The sequence below is a fragment of the Gigantopelta aegis genome, chromosome 8 (genome assembly GCF_016097555.1).
Source record: "Gigantopelta aegis isolate Gae_Host chromosome 8, Gae_host_genome, whole genome shotgun sequence".
Lineage (NCBI taxonomy): Eukaryota > Metazoa > Mollusca > Gastropoda > Neomphalida > Peltospiridae > Gigantopelta > Gigantopelta aegis.
Genome location: NC_054706.1, coordinates 67,001,400 through 67,023,125, shown reverse-complemented (window position 1 = coordinate 67,023,125; position 21,726 = coordinate 67,001,400). Strand labels below are relative to the sequence as shown.

Here is a 21,726-nt window from a genome sequence, read left to right as displayed (position 1 = left end):
CGTGCGTGTACATGAGAACTATGATCAGTTCATTTAATAATGAACATATTTATGAAAAACAGAATACATTAAATTCTTAAAAATTGTATAATCACGAATCACCGCCAACACTTGCAGCCCGTTTGGTTTCCGGCCATGGCTGCTAGCTGCATGCATGTGCAATGAGTTGATGGTAATGATGTCATGTTCGGGTATTCAGCAGCTACGTATGTTTCTGGAATTGTTCGACAAGTGATTGGTATGTGGTGTAGATGGTTCATATTCACATTACAGTGTGATGCAGAGCTGCCAACTAAGCTAGTTTCTTGATATATTCCAGTGAACAAAGGCATTCGACTTGACATTCTCCTTGAAACATTTCTATTCTTTGCGTCCACGTATGAAGTTGTTTTTTACGAACGTCCAGATTGCTCTCCCCCCCCCCCCACTCTCCCCCCCCCCTACCCTCGGGGCTTTGTTTTGCGAATTGGTCGTTTGACCAAATATCGCATTCAACATGATGGGAACTCAGCCATTGTCACCTTAATTTATATGCCGAGGTCATCTTTCAGTAGGAGGAGAAGGCGTCCTAAGGCGACACGTGGGGAGGGGGGGAGGGGACCAAACCCGGCGGCTCAACCGCCAGGAGCGACCTCACCTGCTTCAAAGAAGAAACCGAAACCGGCAGGAGCGACTCGGGGGGTGGGGGTGGGGGGGCAAAACTGGCGGCTTAAAAACCGGGGAAGGTCCCTTCTGCTTCATCGCCAGGAGCGGCAAACGGGGAGCAAAGCTGTCAGCTCAACTGACAGTGGCATGTAGGATGAATCAGCTTTCTCATTTTGGCCTGAAGTCTTTGGCCTAACTTCTACATTTTTATTCCAAATTCCGCCCACCTCAAACTTTACCCCCCCCCCCCCCCCCCCCCCCCCCCCCCCCCCCCCCCCCCCCCCCCCCCCCTTCCTAGCCCGGACATCAGAGGTTAAGCCCGAGACAGGCGTGTTCGAAACTTCTGTGGTATATGAACACGTTAAAACAATTCTCTCTCTCTCTCTCTACTTGAAATCTTTCAACCGTGAATGTGCGATATCCGTACTGCCCATTGACTAAATCGTTTTTTTCAGTTGGTTTATTTTCGCTGAAACCATTAACCATTCAACCGTAACTTGTACTCACTGGTGTAGCCTACCGTCACTCGGTGAAAGTTTTTGTGAGAGGCCCTTATGGGGTATATTATGATTCTATTAATGTGTGTTGATCACCAAAGAAACTGGCTGATTGGTGCGGATGCTAATATTGGCAAAACCACTTGTGAAGATACATCTGTTGTTGATTACACTATTGTCTCAGCGGAAACGTTTAAAATTATGGAAACGTTTCATATTGCTAACTTCAACCCAACTTTATCTGACATACATTGTGCTATTGAATTTTCCTTTTGTGCAAAACCTATTTATGACGAAGCCAGTATTTGTAAAAACACTTCTAAAAAAAAGTCGTAATTGGAAGAATGACCCCCCCCCCCCCCCCCCCGATGATTTTGTGTTTAATATTGACATTACTTTAGTAAATGACTTACTGTTAATAACCTTGATTTATTGACCTCTGAAGACTGTAAACGTATATGTGATGATCTGTGTAATATTTTCAAAGACAGTTCGAATAAAACATTCGGAGATTGTACAGCCGATGGGCGCACTATGAGCAAGGGAGATAAACCATGGTTCGGAATAGACTGAAACGAGCAAGAACTTTTTCATACCGCACGTAAAAATACAATGTTACAAAACGGTTAGATCATAAGGCTGATATGATTACAGCTAGTAAAACATATCGTAAAACTGTAAATAAATATCTTAATAAACATAGAAGAAATGTCCAATGTAAACTTCGTTATATGCAGAGTGAATGACTTAAAGATTTTTGGAGATTAGTTAATGGAATGAATAGGAAGAAAACACCAAATGATATTGATTTGAACGTTTTATATAAATACTTTGAAACTGTAAATAGTAATGTAAATGATGAAACATGTAACGTTTCTAATGTTGACAATGCTCTACTTGATGCTGTAAGTGATGAAACATGTAACGTTTCTAATGTTGACAATGCTCTACTTGATGCTGTAAGTGGTGAAAGATGTAACGTTTCTAATGTTGACAATGCTCTACTTGATGCTGTAAGTGGTGAAAGATGTAACGTTTCTAATGTTGACAATGCTCTACTTGATGCTGTAAGTGGTGAAACATGTAACGTTTCTAATGTTGACAATGCTCTACTTGATGCTGTAAGTGATGAAACATGTAACGTTTCTAATGTTGACAATGCTCTACTTGATGCTGTAAGTGGTGAAACATGTAACGTTTCTAATGTTGACAATGCTCTACTTGATGCTGTAAGTGGTGAAAGATGTAACGTTTCTAATGTTGACAATGCTCTACTTGATGCTGTAAGTGGTGAAACATGTAACGTTTCTAATGTTGACAATGCTCTACTTGATGCTGTAAGTGGTGAAACATGTCCCGTTTCTAATGTTGACAATGCTCTACTTGATGCTGTAAGTGATGAAACATGTAACGTTTCTAATGTTGACAATGCTCTACTTGATGCTGCTATAACTGAATAAGAAATTCGTTATTCTGTAAGATGCTTGAAAGATGGTAAAGCACCTGGTGATGATGAAGCAATCAATGAACACATAAAATGTACTATTGACATTTTATTACCTTTCTATGTCACCCTGTTTGACAAGATATTTGATACAGGTATAATTCCCGACAGGTATAATTTCCTGGTTAAATGGTATCATTTTACCTATATATAAAAACAAAGGTGATGCATCATTACCTGGGAAATATCGACCTATCACTATACTTAGCTGTTTTAAATAACCGTTTAACGAAGTTTATTGAAAATGATAGATTGCTCTCTGAAGTATAAGCTGGTTTTAGAAGAGGCTATTCTGTGACTGATCATTTATTCACGTTACATTCTGTTATTGAGTATATCAGATGTCGCAATAAGAAATTATTTTGTACATTTATTGATTTTAGTAATGCTTTTGACCAAGTCTGGAGATCTGGACTTTGGTTTAAGGTTTTATATATTGGTATATCTGGTAAATGTTTTGTTATTTTCAATATGTATCAACACATCAAATCCTGTGTAAAGTTTGATGGCAAAATGTCTGAGCCCTTCTTGTGTCAATCTGGAGTAAGACAAGGAAACAATTTGCCATTTATCTTAATGATCTTGAAAGCTATTTAAATAATGAGCATTGTAATGGTGTGAAGACAGATGACAATGCTTTAACAGACTTTCTGAAAATATGTAATCTACTTTATGCTGATGAAACTGTTATTGTTGCTGAAAATATTTTTGATATGCAAAATTCGTTAAATGTATTATATACTTATTATATTAGATGGAAACTGACTGTTGATATAGCAAAGACAAAAGTTGTTTTTGAATTTAAAGAAAAGCTGTATACCTCCTGTGTTTACTATAGATTAGATCGTGTTAGAAGTACTTGATTGTTATAAATACTTATTCATGAGCAAAGAAACGTATCGTGGAACAAGCCACAAAAGCCATGTGTCTGCTTAAATCTCGAATATGTAACCTCAATTTGCCTATTGATTGCTAATTTAAACTTTTTTACCAAACCATTTTACCTATTTTATTACACGGTTGTGGGATATGGGGCTTTGAAAATTGTTCTATTATCGACAGTGTACATACTAGGTTCCTGAGAAGTATTCTTGGCGTAAAACGTAGTACACTTATTATCTATGTGAAAGCTAGAATGATTAGCTATGGGTGTAATATGGTATGTGGTTATAATGTAAATAAGCTATCTCACAGAATATACAAGGCATTACTTTCAGATTATGCTAATAGAACCTATACATATAAATGGTTTAAATTTACTGAAACTATTTTGAATGAAACTGGATTTAGTTTTGTATGGTTATTCCAAAATAATATTAACTACGGTAATTTGAGTAACGTTATTTTCTAGACTTAAGGACCAATATTTGCAAACATGAAAATATACTGTTTATCATTCAAGCAAAGGTACTAATTACATAATTTTTTAAAGACAGCATTAAGTCGGAACCTTATTTATTACTACTAAATGAAAACAATAGATCTACTTTGTTAAGTATCGTACTACCAACCATAAGCTACCAACTGAAGTTGGAAGGTGGGAGAATATTCCTAGAGATGAACGTAATGTGTTTTTGTGATGAAGATATCGCTGGTGATGAATATCACTATTTATTTCAATGCATTTTTTCAATAAAGCAAGATGCATCTATATACTAAAGTATTTCTTTACTAGACCAAATATTGTTAAATACCGTAAACTGTTTTGTAGTACGAATATTAAGTTATTAAATAATATCTGTAAATTTATTGACTGTGTTTTGAAAACATTTAAATCCCAAAGCTAATAAATTTATTATGTATTTATTTATTTATTAGGTAGGGCTGTAATAATATGTATTGTACATGCAGTAGTAGCTAGTTGCTCATGTATAATTTTTTATGTGATCCGATTTCAAATAAAGTTGTGTTGTTATTTTTGCTGTTGTTGGTGTTGTTGTTAAGAGTACAGGTGTAGTCCTCAAACGTTTTCGGCAAAAGGTATTGCATAAGGTATTTCATTCCATTTCATTTTTGTCATTGATGCGTCATATCAAAATGGCATCTACATGTTGGCCGTAAAACGTTTTGAAATACATGGAAATAACCGGCATGGTAATGTAACGGCTATGCCAAAATGACACAAGGGTATCGATTTTAATCTCTTTAATATAAAGATCAAGGCATGAACAGACTTACTTTCTGTTGTTAACCTTTTATTTCTAACTTTGGTTGATAAATCAATGGAAGGTGAATTGCTGTCATTGTCATGTAATTATCTAATGCTACGAGGTCATCAATATAGCAAAAAATACAATTAAACAGTGTTGCTACAAGTAGGTTCCTTTGTTTTGATTTTGCCAGATTAGCTACTAACTTTAAAATTCCGAATCATGTACACTGCAGCTTTGGTAAGGGAAATACTAAATGACGAAAACAAGCAAATATTGTTTTAAGGGAGAGTTGCAAACGTTACACTCAAGTATTTGTGCAATATTAAAAACAGAAAAACGTGGACCTTAGCTTTTGCGGAGGATTTAGACGAAGCCCCCGAACCACTCCCCCTTTGTTAACTGGTTGTTACGGCGTTTTTGAAAAACCTTTTCCGCCATTAAACAATTCTATATTTATTAACTTACATATTCTAAGATTAATGCACACATACAAGTACAGGTTTTTTTTTTGGGGGGGGGGGGACGTATATGTAAAAAGACACCTTTGAAAAACTTTCTCGAAAATAAAATGTTCGCACAGATTGATAGATAAAAACATATGACCAATGTAAACACAAACGACAGGGCGACCAATCTAATGGAAATATTTTCCCAGAATTTTCTGGTATTTTCATTTTTAAGCGCGCGAACGCCCTTTTCAAAACAATAGTTTAAAGCACGCGAAAACGCCATTTTCATATAAAAAAAAAAACCCATTATAAACAGCGCCATGTTTGACATATTTGCAAAATAACAACAACCAAAGAGATACATAACAATACAAATTTGTATTATTTATTGGAATGTTATGTATAGGGATATTTCCTGTCCTAGACGGAGGAGCCGGCTGAGGTCGGCTGAGGTCGGCTGAGGTCGGCACCTGTGTCCAGGACAGGCGTGCGCTACAACAACTTGTTCTGAATGTGCACGTTAAACACTCTGATCTGACCTGACCTGACCTGATAGGGATATTCGCCAAGCCAGGATATAACGCAGTACCGCCCATGGGCGTAAAACTGAGTGGCAAGAACCATTTCGTGTCTTATTGTAATGGCTGATAGTTAACAAAGAACTTAGTTTTCAATGGCCCTTTGTCAGCGTATGCGGGTTCACTGAACACGGATGCTTGCTTGAACTCTTGTAACGTTTTCATATACCTCTCTGACCAGGGTCGGGCCTCTGGCTATCCAGAGACTGGATCCGGAACAGACATGCTCGAAACGTTCTTCGTATATGAGCATGACAAAATTATCCGCTCCGCTCATATACCACGAAGGTTTCGAACACGCCTGTCTCGAGCTTAACCTCTGAGTCCGGGCCAGGAGGGAGGGGAATGGTAAGTTTGAAGTAGGCGGAATTTGGAATAAGAATTTAGTAGTTAGGTCAAAGATCTAAGGCCAAAATGAGAAAGCTGATACATGTCTAACAAAAAAAAAGAAAGAGTTAAAGTCCAAAAATAAAATTAGAGTGCTCGGTTTTAAGGTGATTTGACACAGGCAGCCAAAAATAAAGTGCGTCGGACTATTTACCAAAAAAATAAGCATAAAATTTTGAAGGACAGTCAAAAAGTTTAAAGTTCGACTAAGCCCTTATCTGGTGGCGAACGTTTTTTTTTATAGAAAGGTTGGCGCTACGGCGATCCCAAGAATGTTGCGTCGGTAAGTCTCTCGGCTAATTTTGGCAGTCCCTGATTGAGAATGTCCGATACTGTGGTGACCGATACGCTGAATCGAAATGCTGAGTCCAGGTGTTGGGGATTTAATTTAGTTTTTTTCATTATCAGGCACATCAGTACACACACGCACATCAGTACACACACACACACACACACACACACACACACATACACACACACACAGAGAGAGAGAGAGAGAGAGAGAGAGAGAGAGAGAGAGAGAGAGAGAGAGAGAGAGAGAGACAGACAGACAGACAGACAGACAGAGAGAGAGAGATACAGACAGACAGACAGACATACAGACAGACATAGAGAGAGAGACAGACAGGGGGGGGGGGGGTACACTTACACATACACAAACATTCATACATACATAAGTTATATTTGATGTGCAAAAAAAACCCCCCGAAAAACCAACAACGTTTTACACCGTTTCATTTGTTTTGAAATGTAAATATTTTGACTCTTGCCATTTTAAATTTGACATTGGCTATCTAAATCACCGTGACCTACATCGTTTTAATGTGCCCCCTTTTTTAATGTTATAAACCCCAACCTTCCCTTTTTCTTCTTCTATTTTTTTTTGGGGGGGGGGGGGGGCGGGAGGTATGGGGGGTGTTGCTGAATATGTCCCTGACAAAAATATTTTACCTGTAGGCTCATCATCTGTAGGCTTCTTCCGAGGCGTCTGGCGCCATATAACCGTAAATAAAATGTGTTGAGTAATACATAAACTACTCACTACTTGCTCAAACAGTGTCACTATTGTGATGACATATTGGAAGATGAATTCCATTGTTTGTTTATATGTCCATTATATAGGGATTTGAGAATAAAATATCTGTCTCCAAACTAAAGGTGTCATCCCAATAGATTAAATACAGAATGTCATACACATAAGTGGAATTTAAGTAAATTTATTTGTGAAGCACTTAGAATTCGGGAAGTATTCTGTAATATTTAATTCAAGTCATTTTGTTAGTATGCATAGATATTATGATTGATCTGCATATTTCATATGTATGTGTTGATATCTGCGCTACACTTCTTGTAACAGGGTGGTCAACCCTAACAATGAAATAAATAAATAATAAACATAAACTACTCAACTATAACACGTAAGACAAATTTCATACATGGCTTAAGTTTACTCGATTGTCAAAAACATTTTCATTGGTCGGCTGTTGACAAACACAGCCAATAGACAAATGTCTTAGTAATAGGACAAAACTGTAGACAATACCGAGTTCAGTAAAAATTGGTAGCCCCATAACTTTAATAAAAAACATAAAAAATAAAAAAAAGAGACAAAAGAAGAAAAACCATTATTTGTATTTCAACATTGTTTTAAGGTGGTTGTTTTTAAAATCATGAGCAATATACTGTGAAATATACACTTATGAAAACTACAATCTAGCCCTTAATGAACACTGTCACGGGGATCCTATAATACCCGTAACCGAATAAAACACGATTATCCAAATATCTCTCCTAACTGTATATCTATTAGATCTCTCTGTATCGGGCAGTTCAAAACCCGAGTGGCTCGTCTCTAGGTATAATCAGAGATAGATCTTATATAAATATGTGTTATTATAGCACGTTTAGTTCACTAGAAAACACAACAAAAACACAATACACTTTGGAATCTGACAATACGCTGACAAATTAACAACAACAATATAATAACAACCCAGAACTAATCACTTAATTAGTTAATCACTAGGTGTCTAGTTTACACAATATTCTAATCACTTCACCGTGATACAACACACACACGTGTGATAATTGAGAAACGCTTCCAGGGGAACTTAATTAATAAAGGAATTACAACTCTATTCCTAACTGGTTAATTTTTAATTAACCCTTAACTACTCATTCAGTAACCTTGTAATACAGACTTAATACTGGTACCTATCCAAATAAAGACAATAACCTACAGTTTACCTAGGTCCTCTAGGATGACTGGCTAAGCCTTAATAATTTTAGAACAGTGAAGCCTACAATTTACTTCGTCAGTTTACCGGAAACACTGTCTAAATAATATTGGTATAATACAGTATTAAAATATTTAAAGTCACATCAATCACATCAAGGTTAGCTGACACCACCCGCTCGGAAATCCCCGGTCGTAAAACAGAACTCGCGGAGGTATTACGTAACTACTGGCCACATGGCCTCCGCTTCTGGTCTGGGTGTGTATTGGGAACAGCTCGACCACCGTCGCGCGGAGGTATTACGTAACAAAGTGCCCACCTAGTCTAAGTGCATATTGGGACTGCACACGGCCCTCTAAAACAATTAATATCGCCACAGGCGAAAAGAAATTAAGAGCATGTTCCGTCACAAACACTAAAGGTTTTTTTTGTTTAAATCATTGAACAGAATCCGAGGATATTGCCAATTTATCATTAAACAGCGATTTTAGATTTATTTGTCCTGTGGACAAGTGGAAAATTCGACGACATTAATATGTAACTGAATAAAGTCTCATATGTGCCATTATATGCAAATTATTTATTCTATTCTTGCCAAATTATGTATGGAGTTTAAAAAAACAATAATAAAATAAAGAAATAAACTATCCCTACCTACCTACCCACATTTGAAACTACTGGTCGGGGATGGACAAACAAAAATATTTTTTTAAGAATGGCCTCAAAGGAGGGGTAACTATGGTATGAAAGAAATATTTTAAAATCTAATAACCACCAACCAAAAAAACCCCGACTTCTTCTACATACAGTAACTTGTTTGGTACGATTCCAGAAACACACAATATTCTTTTTTAAGGCCTATAATCTCGTAATGAATGCTTAAAAATATTATTGAAACCGTTTTCACATGTAGAACTGTCTGCTAGTCGTACGATTCTGAAGGTCGATATAACATATTTTAACAATCTTCGATAGGTGTCATTTTGAAGAATCTCAACAAAACTTGCCTTTATTCCACAACAATAACACTTTTTATTGATGACAATAGACCTGTAAATGCCTTAAGCCAATTATCCCAGCCAAGGGATCGTCATGTGTGCATTTGTGTTATCACGTGACAAGGTCAGATATTATTTTGAGCGAGGTTATCGCGCAAAGCTATAGTAAACGATGAGAGAGATTTAATTAAAAATAATTTCTAAGAAAGATTAATATTTTTAACATTGAAAATATCCGTCAACATATACATTTCTTTGACATAATATTGTTCCACGCTTTGGTGTCGGTCCCTTTGATTTTGCCCGTGGTGTAGGCCTATCCCATAGTTAAGACCACGGGCGTGTCGAACCTAAATGTTAGTGATTGCTGAATGGCTTTAGACAGCATTTCCTCGGTTTCTCTCCAATTCAACCAATCGAATATCAGCATTTCGATCGTCTTAATCGTGAAGACACACCAAAAAGCCGTCTTAATAACAAGTCACCTGACCAAAATAATGTAATATGCTCGCCAGAGGCAAGCCAGAGGCTCGCATAATACAATTTTTATTCCTAATATATGATATTGACAATACCGAAACACACGAGTGTAATAATCTCTTTATCATATAATCTCAAGCTTAATACAACGTGTTTTTATAAACTGTACAAGAAAGAAAGAAAGAAAGAAATAATTTTATTCTCATAAACTGCACCGAGTGCAGTATGGAGAAAATATAAACAAAATAAGTTACACAGTGTTTTCTGTAGTGGTAATGGACATAATATTTAAGTAATATTAACCCGGAAGACTGACCCTCTCAATGACAATTTGCAAATATTTACATAGTTTACACAAAAGTGGTTTTTTAGTTGTAGAAAATAACTGGTAAAAGGTAATTGCACTTGCTCTATTGGTATAGTAACTAGGCATATACACATTTCGATCAGTAGATAAAGACGTACATTTAAAAATATAGTGAAACTCATCACCAACATGAGTGTTGCACAAGTGACATATTTTGTTTTCTCTCTCAATATTAAACCATCTACCGGTTTCAATAGGAAGTCTGACATTTCCAGTTCTAAATTTACAAAGAATTCTAGCATTTTTTGTTGAGAGTTTCAACAAATAATTTTCTAATTTAAATTCATGCTTGAACATTCTGTAGTTAATACCTTTTGATTAGTCAAATTTATCACTATTCCATTTTTGTAAGTACTGGTCACATAGTATTCGTTTAACTGCATGTTTTAATCACAAAACATCCACCTGTGTACATGAATATATATTACATAAACCACATTCATCTAATATACGTTTTATAAAGGACAACCAAGTTAATTGTATAGCATTAACGTTATGGTTATATGATGCCAACATGTATAATATACCAGACAATTTAGATTTTCTACCATTAACAACATTTGCCCAGTATGTAATCATTCTAACTTTAACACTAATAGACAGTGGGTATCTACCTAATTCACCATAAATCATAAAGCTTGGTGTCGACTTATTAACACATAATATATATTTGCAGAACTTGAGGTGTAATCGTTCAATGATATCTACATTACTGAAGCCCCATATTTCACATCCATATAATAATATAGGTTTTACAATCCTGTCGAACAGTCGATTGATAAATTGAACTGTCTGTATGTTTGTAATACAGCAAACATAGACTTTGAGGCTCGATTGATTAGATCTTTCTTAGCATTTGTGAATGACCCAGATTTACTCAACACAAGCCCAAGGTATTTAACTTCAGTTACGATTTCTAAGTTTTTATTATTATATGTAAATTTATTCTTTTTTGTTTTTTTGAGTTACTTCTTGAAAAAAAATCAAAATTTTAGTCTTGGCTGCATTAACTTTAAGTTTCCATGGTTCACAGTATACTTGAAAACAATCTAGTTGATGTTGTAGGTCATCTGTTTCAGCTAGTAGTACAGTGTCATCAGCATATAGTAACACAAATAACTTAATATATACATTAAGATCTTTCTCAAGTGGATTTGTTACTAATTCGATACCTTTGCTATTTTTTGTAGCTAAAAATGTTTCTAAATCATTTAAATATAATGGAAATAAAAAAGGTGACACATTTTCTTCTTGTCGTACACCAATATTACATGGACAATATTCAGATTTACAGCCATTGTGTACAATTCTAGATTTGATACCGTCATACATATTAAATATTATTCTGAAACATTTTCCATTAATATTACAACTTAATAATTTTTGCCATAAACCAATACGCCATACAGAGCCAAATGCTTTTTCAAAGTCAATAAAAGCACAGTACATATTTGTCTTTGTTCCTTTTAGTAATTCTAATAATGTATATAACACAAAAATAGTATCAGTTTTAATTCCAGTCCGCCATTACTAGATATTCAAATGACGTAAGAATATGTGGCGCGGTGTCTTTTTGAATGGAAATGACGGCAAACTCGAATGACGTCATTTTGGGTGTCCTTCCTTACATCAAAATAAACTAGTACATAACGTTTTTTGTTTTTTTTAACGCTCGACAGCTTTCAGTGTAAAATTACTATTGAAATGTTTTTATTTGATGACCATGAATGCATACGTCAATTATGGAGTGTCACTCTAGTACGTTTGCTTAAATGTTAATAAACCTAGTGCCGTGACCTCGATTAATTTACAAAGTTATCAAATTCTTAAACTATGTCATCTGAAAAATATCACATACTTTGATTGCACTAAAAATGTAAGATAATATATATATGGGGCGGGACGTAGCTCAGTGGTACAGCGCTCGCCTCATGCGCGATCGATCTAGGATCGATTCCCGTCGGTGGGCACATTGGGCTATTTCTCGTTTCTGTCAGTGCTCCATGACTGGTGTAACAAAGGCCGTGGTATGTACTATCCTGTCTGTGGAATGGTGCATATAAAATATCCCTTGCTGCTAATCGAAAAGAGTAGCCCATGAAGTAGCGACAGGTTTCCTCACTCAATATCTGTGTGTGGTCCTTAACTATATGTCCGACGCCATATGACCGTAAATAAAATGTGTTGTGTGTTGAGTACGTCGTTATATATTCAAGAGTACACAAAGAAATTCAATGATACCTTGTATGTCAGTTAAATAATTCAGCAATAGGCCTACTATTATGTACAGTACTTGTGCTTATTCTACTTGTTCCAAACGTCTGTTTCAAATTAATGCTCACCATGCTCATCATGACACCCATATATTATGTACTCCAGAATGCATTGTATTGTTATGTATTGTATTGTATTGTAGTTTGTATTGTATATATTATTTATTTATTTATTATTAATTTTTTAATTATATTTTTTGTTGTTTTATTATTATTATATTATTTATTTTAAATTATTATTACTAATTGTTTGTTTTTTTAATTTGTATTCTTTGTTTTGTGTTGTTTAATTCTACAGACAACTTATTGTATAGATGCATTTATACTTCATTAACCATAGTCCGAAACAGTTTTCTTTCAGGACGGTCATTTCACTGGTCACTGAGCACAGAATGTATAGTACAGTTGGAGTATGTTACACGATATGGTGAAAGGTTGTCTGCTTTACCATAAGCGTACGAGACGGGGGGGGGGGGGGGGGGGGGGGGGGGCAGGAGGCAGGAGGGGGCAGTGGGCAGGAGGGGGGGGGGGGGTGCAAATGCCCCGCTAGTGCTGGACCTGGAGCAAATCCTCAGATTCGGGCAAAAATGATAGAGATATTCGGACAAAATATGCTATACTGAGGCCATTTTACACACACACACAGACAGACACACAGACACAGACACACACACACACACACACACACACACACATAGAGACACACACACACACATGCATGCACACACACACACACACACACACACACACAAACACATACATATATATATATATATATATATATATATATATATATATATATATATATATATATATATATATTATATATTTATAAATTATTAGTTTACTCTATTGTTCTTTGATGTGATTATGTTTTTGATAATTGTAGTACTGAAAGTGATAATTACTACTGATATTTTAGGGGTTTTTTTATCTACAAATTGGACATTACACATATTACCTAAACATTTCAGGTGTAATAAGCCAAAATATACCTCCGCCAAACTATACCCAGAATATACCCCGGAAGTATAAAACAGGATTGCCCAGAATATACCTCTCTAGTCTGTATTTCAATGTCCAGAGTTGGGGGTTTTTCATCATAATTTATATATTTTGGGCTAGAGAATATTGAAATATCTTCTAAAATGACTAATCTGTTATAGTTTTATTTTTATGAAAGCAATAGTTGCTTTTCTTTTAAAGCGTTTATTATTATTATTATTTATTTATTTTGTATACAGGTTAGTAATAAAAAAATTAGGGTTAGGGTTAGGTGTATAAAACAGGCTAGCCCACTTTAACCCCGGGTATAGTTTGGCTGGTGATATATTTTGGGCTGTTGCACAGGGATTTAACATAAATAGAAGAATGACTTATTACATGAACATAAAATGGATGGTATATTCCTAAAACTTAAATGTTAATATTGTTAAGTTATTTACCTTTTGTATCCACGCGCTATATCGCTATGTAAACAATATTAAGTTATTTACCCAAATTGATCTATTGTTTTCTATATTTTCATTTCGGGCTAATGTTGCATTTCAAACCATTATTATAAGTAAATATTTTTTTAAACGTATCTATGTGTTCATCTATAATGTGTTTGGTGTTTGCTATGTTTTTTTATTCAAATAAAACAACGACCAAACTAATATCGAAAGAAACTAGGAGTCAGTTACACATAGCCTAATATATATATATTTTTAATTAAAAGTTGTTTTTTTCCCTGTGACGTTTTGTCCTGTGTGTGTGCTTTTTGTATGGCTTTTTACCTGTCAAGTGAATCAGTTAATTTACAAGTTGACTGAAATAACTGATTCTCCAGAAGTCACGTGGCAAGAAAGTGCTGGAGCAAAATATTTTCTGAACCGGTAGAACCCTAAAACACAATTGCACGAGTCTCCCCTGGGTTGTCATGCCACGACCAGAAGTGGTCAGGCCCTTTTTAAGGACCCTATGGGCAACCTAGGGAGACACCACAGCATTGTAGAGGTCTAATTAACGAGCTACTCTCGATTCACTAATGTCAAAACCTATATTAGCTCTGAAACTTTCTTTTTGACCGACCTTTCAAAATTGCGCCCAAATTCCTCAATCAAAATTGCGCACCTTTTTCTCTTTGGCATAATTTCTGCTCCATTCAAAATTTCATAGCACCATTACCCCCTTCCGCCTGTTACCGACCACGGTCGGGCTTCTGGTGCTCACTTGCACCTGCCAGTGCAGGCGGTCCCTCCTCCCCTTTCCCCCCTCCACCTTTCCTGCCCTGGACGGAGGAGCCGATCGAGGCCGGCTCTTGTGCCCAGGACAGGCGTGTTTTTGAATGTGCACGTAAAGCCCTATGACCTAACCTGACCTAACACAAAAAAATATCCTATTCTTTTAATCTTCCTTTTTTAATTTGTGGGTTATATTACTTTATACCAATGGTTACCTAAAATTGTAACGATTGTAGTGATGCTTTGGAGGGAGGGGTTATATATGTTAAATAAATTATTGCTGTGTGTGGATTTGGCTGCCCAGTCAAGCTTACAGACAAGAGATTAAGGTTGTGCGCTGTCCGTCTGCAGTCATTAAGACTAACAAAAGCAAAGGGAAGGGAACTATATTAACGTGCCCACATCCTTACGGTTCAGGCACGCCCACCATGGACTCGGGTTCTGACCTCGCCCCGCCTACGATTCCATGGCGGGAAGGTAAAAGCAAAGAGTCTGCCACAGTACAACCGATCGCATTCACACTTTTGATGTATTGTCAAATGATCATAGTTGACAACTCGGACCTTTGATAACTGTATGTCTTTTTATGTGACACTGAACTAGAGCAGTTCGGCGATTAAAGGGGCATGCTTTGGTTTCTTTTAGCAGCTTGGGGATTAACACACATGTAATTACGTTTTGTCATTAAATATTATAATATGTTTTAAATATTCATGTAATAAGTAAAGTTTGTTTTGTTTAACGACACTACTACAGTACAATTTCATGTTGGTAACATCACCTCAAAAATAGTTCATATTTGTGAAAATGTAATCATGATTACTGGGCAATGTAATCGCAATCATAATCGATTACTTTCATTTTCCTTGTAATCGTAATCGTGATCGTAATCATGACATTCTTAAGTAATCGTAATCGTAATCGATTACTTTTGTCAGGTAATCGCCCCATGTCTGATATATATATATATATATATATATATATATATATATATATGCTGTTAATGCATTTTACAATTATATGTATGTTTATGTATTGTTTGTGCTTTGTTTCTTCTGTACATGTATTTGTAATGTTTATACAGATGAGCTGTATAGCTCAATGTTAATAAACAATTGAATATCGCCAAGTAAACAATATTAAGCTATTTACCCTTTATATCCGCCTGCTATATCGCTAAGTAAACATTGTTAAGTTCGTTACGCTTTGTATCCGCCTGCTATATCGCTAAGTAAATATGCCTAATTCTTTATCGCTAAGTAAACAATATTAAGTTAGTTACCCTTTGTATCCGCCTGCTATATCGCTAAATAAACAATATTAAGTTATTTACACTTTGTATCCGCCTGCTATATCGCTAAGTAAACAATATTAAGTTATTTACCCTTTGTATCCGCCTGCTATATCGTTAGCTCCTCTGTACCTCTTCAGTATCTGGACAAGCTCGTAGTTGGTTTTGAGCGGAAACTCTTGACCAGTGAGGTTAATGAAGTACTTCCAGAGAACCTTTCTCTGCAGTAGACTGTCCATGCAGATAAGGTCCGCCTCCAGGACCGTGTACTCGCCCCACTGTACGTCCAGCGAGATGGGCGCAATAAACACGTTAGGTAAGCATCTGGCGATTGATTTCATAGCGTCCATGAAGACGTCCGGCGATTTTTTATCTACGTGGACACAGTACACGTTGTAAGGACGGTATATGGCGCGGAGAAGTCGCTCTACCTGCTCCGCGTGCTTGTAGACCATGATGGAAAAGGCGATTGGGAAGTCCTCTTCTTCCTTGGAAGCAGCCTTCGTAATGAACCCAGCCTGCTTTACAAAAGCGCTGCAGTTCTTCGTGTAATCTGGATATGCTTCTGGCATCAGATGTCTTCTCGGGTGTCTCTGCATGTAGTCCACAGATCGATTCATTTCAGAAGCATCACCCGCGATCAGACTGGAGCAGACGGCACTGACTTGAGAGTTGTCTGTTCTGTTGGCAGATTTTGCCGGGAAGCTGACAGACTCTGTAGGAAGGGTCTGAACAGTTCTCCGCGTTGGCTGAGTTTCACAATTGTCCCTTTGACCCGAAAGCGCGTACCTAATTTTCCATATATCCACCATATAGACCATGTAGAAACACAAAACACTCTGGAAAACCAACACGAGTACAAAAAGTGTCGTCATTTTCCATACACTTTTTATTGATTCAAACGACATCCTCAGCCTGAAAGCAAATTAAATAAACTATAGTCCTTCCCAGCCTCCATGAACAGTTTTTTTTATATAAATAATTTCAGTCCGATTTGACGTATGAAGAAAAGTAAGTGTTTTGGAAATAACAAACAAAAAATAAGCAAAAATTATATATATATATATATATATATATATATATATATATATATATATATATATATATATATATATATGTATATATATATATATATATATATAGATATATATATTAATTCCAATGTATGAAATAGCGTTCCCTGTGGGAAGGATTATTAAGTTGTGATATCATAATGTTTGTTAGTGACTCGACTTCCGTTACATATTATGTGAACGAAACCATGGTGAATCAGTTAGTTATTTGATATACATGTATTGCTGAACTGGAGCCGACTTATTATTTATCTCAACAAGGTTCATACCACCAAATGAAATCCCACAGACAACAAAGTAACGTGATAAAATATAGTAACTCTGCTACACGCAGCGTTTCAATCAACATATACACAGTAGATACTACCACTCTTTACCCTTAAAGTAAATAAGGAACGAAAGATATGTTTTATTTAACGACGCACTCAACACAGTTTATTTACTGTTATGTGGCGTCAAACATATGGTATTGAGAGAGGAAACCCGCTCTCGCCACTTCATGGGCTGCTCTTTTCGATTAGGAGCAAGGGGTCCTTTATAGACACCATCCCACAGACAGGGAAGCACATACCACGACCTTTGATATACCAATGGTGGTGCACTGGCTGGAGCGAGAAATAGCTCAAATGGGCCCACCAACGGGGATCGATCCCAGACCGACCGCGCATCAAGCAAACGATTTATCACTGGGCTACATCCAGCCCCATTAAAGTAAAGAAGTACAAACCAGGATTAAGCTGCTTCAGTTTCACACATAACGGGAGGCGTATTTCACTCTTAGTTTAGCATGGGGCGAAATCATCGGAAGAAAACTTTGGGGCGGGACGTAAGACAGTGGTAAAGCGTTCGCTTGATGCACGGTCGGTCTAGGATCGATCCCTGTCGGTGGGCCCATTGGGCTATTTCTCGCTCCAGCTAGTGCATCACGACTGGCATAGCAAATGCCGTGGTATATGTTATCCTGTCTGTGGGATGGTGCATATAAAAGATCCCTTGCTGTTAATCGAAAAGAGTAGCCCATAAAGTGGCGACAGCGGGTTTCCTCCCTCAATATCTGTGTGATCCTTAACCATATGTCCGACGCCATATAACCGTAAATAAAATGTGCTGAGTGCGTCGTTAAATAAAACTTTTCCATCCTAAAGAAAACTAGAACAGACATATTTGGTCAACGAACTGTGTTGGAATCCTTTCGATTCCATCCTGAACTTTTGTTGTAATTTCTTCGTGATACTCACATTTATTCTAAACTGTCATATTTGTAGTTTTTGCACACTTCTTTACACTGTGTTTTAATTTAACTGCTGAATTTTTATACTGATGTGGTTCATCACTTAATGTTTGAATTTACTATAGTTTGACACCCAAACTTATAACACAAATATGTGTGAGTGCGAGTGTGGTATGCATGCATGCGTACGTGTGTGTGTGCGTGTATGTGTGTGTGTGTATGTATATGTGTATATGTGTGTATGTGTGTGTGTGTGTGTGTGTGTGCACTTGTATGCATGTATATATGTATGGATATGTGCGTGCGTGCGTGCGTGCGTGTGTGTATGTGAGCAATATATTACTTCTGGTTTTTATATCGAAATAAACTGTTAAAATCCCATACACTAATATTGTATCATAACAGAAACATTCGGGAAAAAAACCCATACAGTGCAACGTAACACACATGGTTTTTTTTCTTCTTCTTTTTCTCCCCTTCAGAATTGTATCTGGTTTTTATCGCATCCAGAGTTCAAACATAAGTGCGCGTATCCGGTTTCAGTCTCACTCTGAAAATCATTTCTCAAATTCTTGTGGTCAGGAATTAGGGCCGAAGCGTCAAGCAGTAATGAATATCATAAAACACGATGCATTCAACTTATACACACGTTGTATATAATCGCCCACTCAATTACAGAAACTCTTGGAACTTTGTCGTTATAACATGATCCCATTCAGAAGCAGATGGTTCAGTTGCATTTTGCTCTAATTATGCTAGCATTAGTGTTCGACATGTACCGTGATAAATAGTGTATTACGGAGTGGATTAAAAATGAAACATATGGATATACTTAAAGATGTATTGTATCGTCAAAAGTATATACTATATTAAGAAAAAAAATCATATTTCAAATAAATATATATGTACGTACGTTAGGGGCACTCCCACTTAGATCCCCCCTCCCCTATCCGCCGCCCCCTCCCCACACACCCGAATCCATCACTGTATCTATATATATATATATATATACACACACACACACACACACACACACACACACACAAAGTGCGAGAGAGAGAGAGCGAGAGAGAGAGAGAGAGAAAGAGAGAGAGAGAGAGAGGGGGGGGGGGGGGAGACACGATTCGTCACGAGTATTTTTACATATTAAAAAACACGAGTATTCTAATTATCCTGTGACACTTCTAAAATAACATTTTAAAGGCACTCAATCACAAATTTAGTGGGCCTTGTTTCTCTAAATATGGATTATAAATGACAATTACATTAATTTGGAATACCACACCTTGCTATTGTATCACCCAAAACATTTTAATTGAACCACGATTGAGGGAATCCCATGACAACCTGTAAGCAGCTTCATTTTTAAAAATTGGAACTCTTTTTATGAGGAGTCTAAAACGTACGACAAAATCGAGTACTGATGAGGCTATATATACGAAGCCGTGTAAAGTACCTTTGAATTTTATATACAGTGCACGATAGAGACTTTAAAATAATAAAAAAAAAAAAAAAAAAAAAACACAACAAAAAAACCCACACGCGAATACGCTGAAATAAAATAATAAATAGTTGGAACATAAACTCATGATTTTTGTTTATTATTATTATTTGTTTTATTATTTTTTTTTTTTTATTATTTTTTTTTTTTTTATGTTTTTTTATTATTGCGTGTGGGTTTTTTTGTGTGTTTTTTTTTTTTTGGGGGGGGAGGGGGGTTATGTTTGTGTGTGTTTTTTTACTGAGCTATCGTACACAGGACCACTGCGGTTATTCGGGGATTGCCCATAACGTGACTACAAAAATAATACGTCACACCTCTTCGCTCCAAATAGCCGTTATTTTTTCCTGAATTATGGACCGTCGACATAATTCAATTATTTTTTACAAAATATCAGTAATAAGTGGGTTATGGTAGTTATGTAGATGGTTAAATAAAGTACTTTTAGCGACAAATCAAATGTCTATATTTTCAGATAACCATCCGTGACAGAGCGCCTTTAATTAAATTTTTAGTAAATCACAGTACTAAAATCGCCGCCATCGGTAATATGACGTCATCACGATTAGCACAAATTAGTTTGACGTCAATCATTTTAACTAAATTTTTGAAAACGTTACACTCAGGTATACAGGTCTTGTTGGCTTGTAAACAAATGACCCATCCACACCAACACATCACCTAGAGACCTTGCAAATTTGCATACCATTATTAACCGGGTTAATACACTAAAAGTATCACATGGGTTTATGACATGGATATCATGGGTAAGTTATAGGATATATATATATATATATATATTATCGTCATCGAGATGGGGGGGGGGGAGGGTGTAAACAAAATTCAAGTGGGCTCACACCTAGTTTAGTTACAGGATGCAGATCAACGGACCGATTCACAGCTGACAGACATCACTTTTCAATTTGACTTTCAAACTGTGGCGCCTTATATCGTATAAGATTAGTTGCTAAAATCATTCTCACAAGTAAACATCTATGTGGCGTAGCAGCGGTACAGCGCTCGCTAGATGGGCGGTCGGTTTGGGATCGATCCCCGTCAGTGGGCCCATTGCGCTATTTCTCGCTCCAGCCAGTGCACCACGACTGGTACATCAAAGGCTGTGGTATGTGTTATCATGTCTATGGGATGGTGCATATAAAAGGTCCCTTGCTGCTAATCGAAAAGAGTAGCCCATGAAGTGGCGACAGCGGGTTTCCGCTCTCAATATATGTGTGATCCTTAACCATATGTCTGACGCCATATAACCGTAAATAAAATGTGTTGAGTGCGTCGTTAAATAAAACATTTCCTTCCTATGTGGATTTCTCCTATGGATATTATTCTAATACAGGTGAGTACGGCATTTTTAACATTAAATATGTATGTGTAATTACGTGATAAATTACATCGTTCTTTAACATCAAGACAAGTATTTAAAAAAGCCCAGATATTTACAGAAACTGAAATTTCCTTATTTCTAAATATACATATGGTTAATGTTTTGAAATGTGGTGAAGGGTTGCATCATACCGGTTGGTACCACACACCTATGAGTCATGTGTGGGGTTTTTTCATTAACCGAGTATGTTACACCTTTTAAATAATATACAAAGTATGGTCAAGTAAAACATGGGTGGTGGTGGAGGGGGGTGGGGGGTGGGGGGTGGTGGTGCAGGTAGATTTTGTTTACATATGTTGTTGTCTGTATGCAAACTATGACACACACACACACACACACACACACACACACACACACACACACACACATATATATATATATATGCCTATAATGAGATTGATGGATGAATGCATGAATGTTCATAAGATATAATTCTAA

At 36.5% G+C, this 21,726-nt stretch overlaps 1 protein-coding gene across 2 annotated transcripts in view; it reads right to left on the bottom strand.

The window, feature by feature from the left end:
• LOC121378902 (beta-1,3-galactosyl-O-glycosyl-glycoprotein beta-1,6-N-acetylglucosaminyltransferase-like) overlaps nucleotides 1-21,726 on the bottom strand; it is a 37,657-nt gene that overhangs the window by 10,274 nt on the left and 5,657 nt on the right. For both annotated transcript variants that reach the window (XM_041507277.1, XM_041507278.1), the window contains exon 2: nucleotides 16,178-16,999. In XM_041507277.1, the coding sequence (XP_041363211.1) occupies nucleotides 16,178-16,992 (815 nt within the window). In that variant the 5' untranslated portion in view covers nucleotides 16,993-16,999. The remainder of the gene's footprint in view (nucleotides 1-16,177; nucleotides 17,000-21,726) is intronic.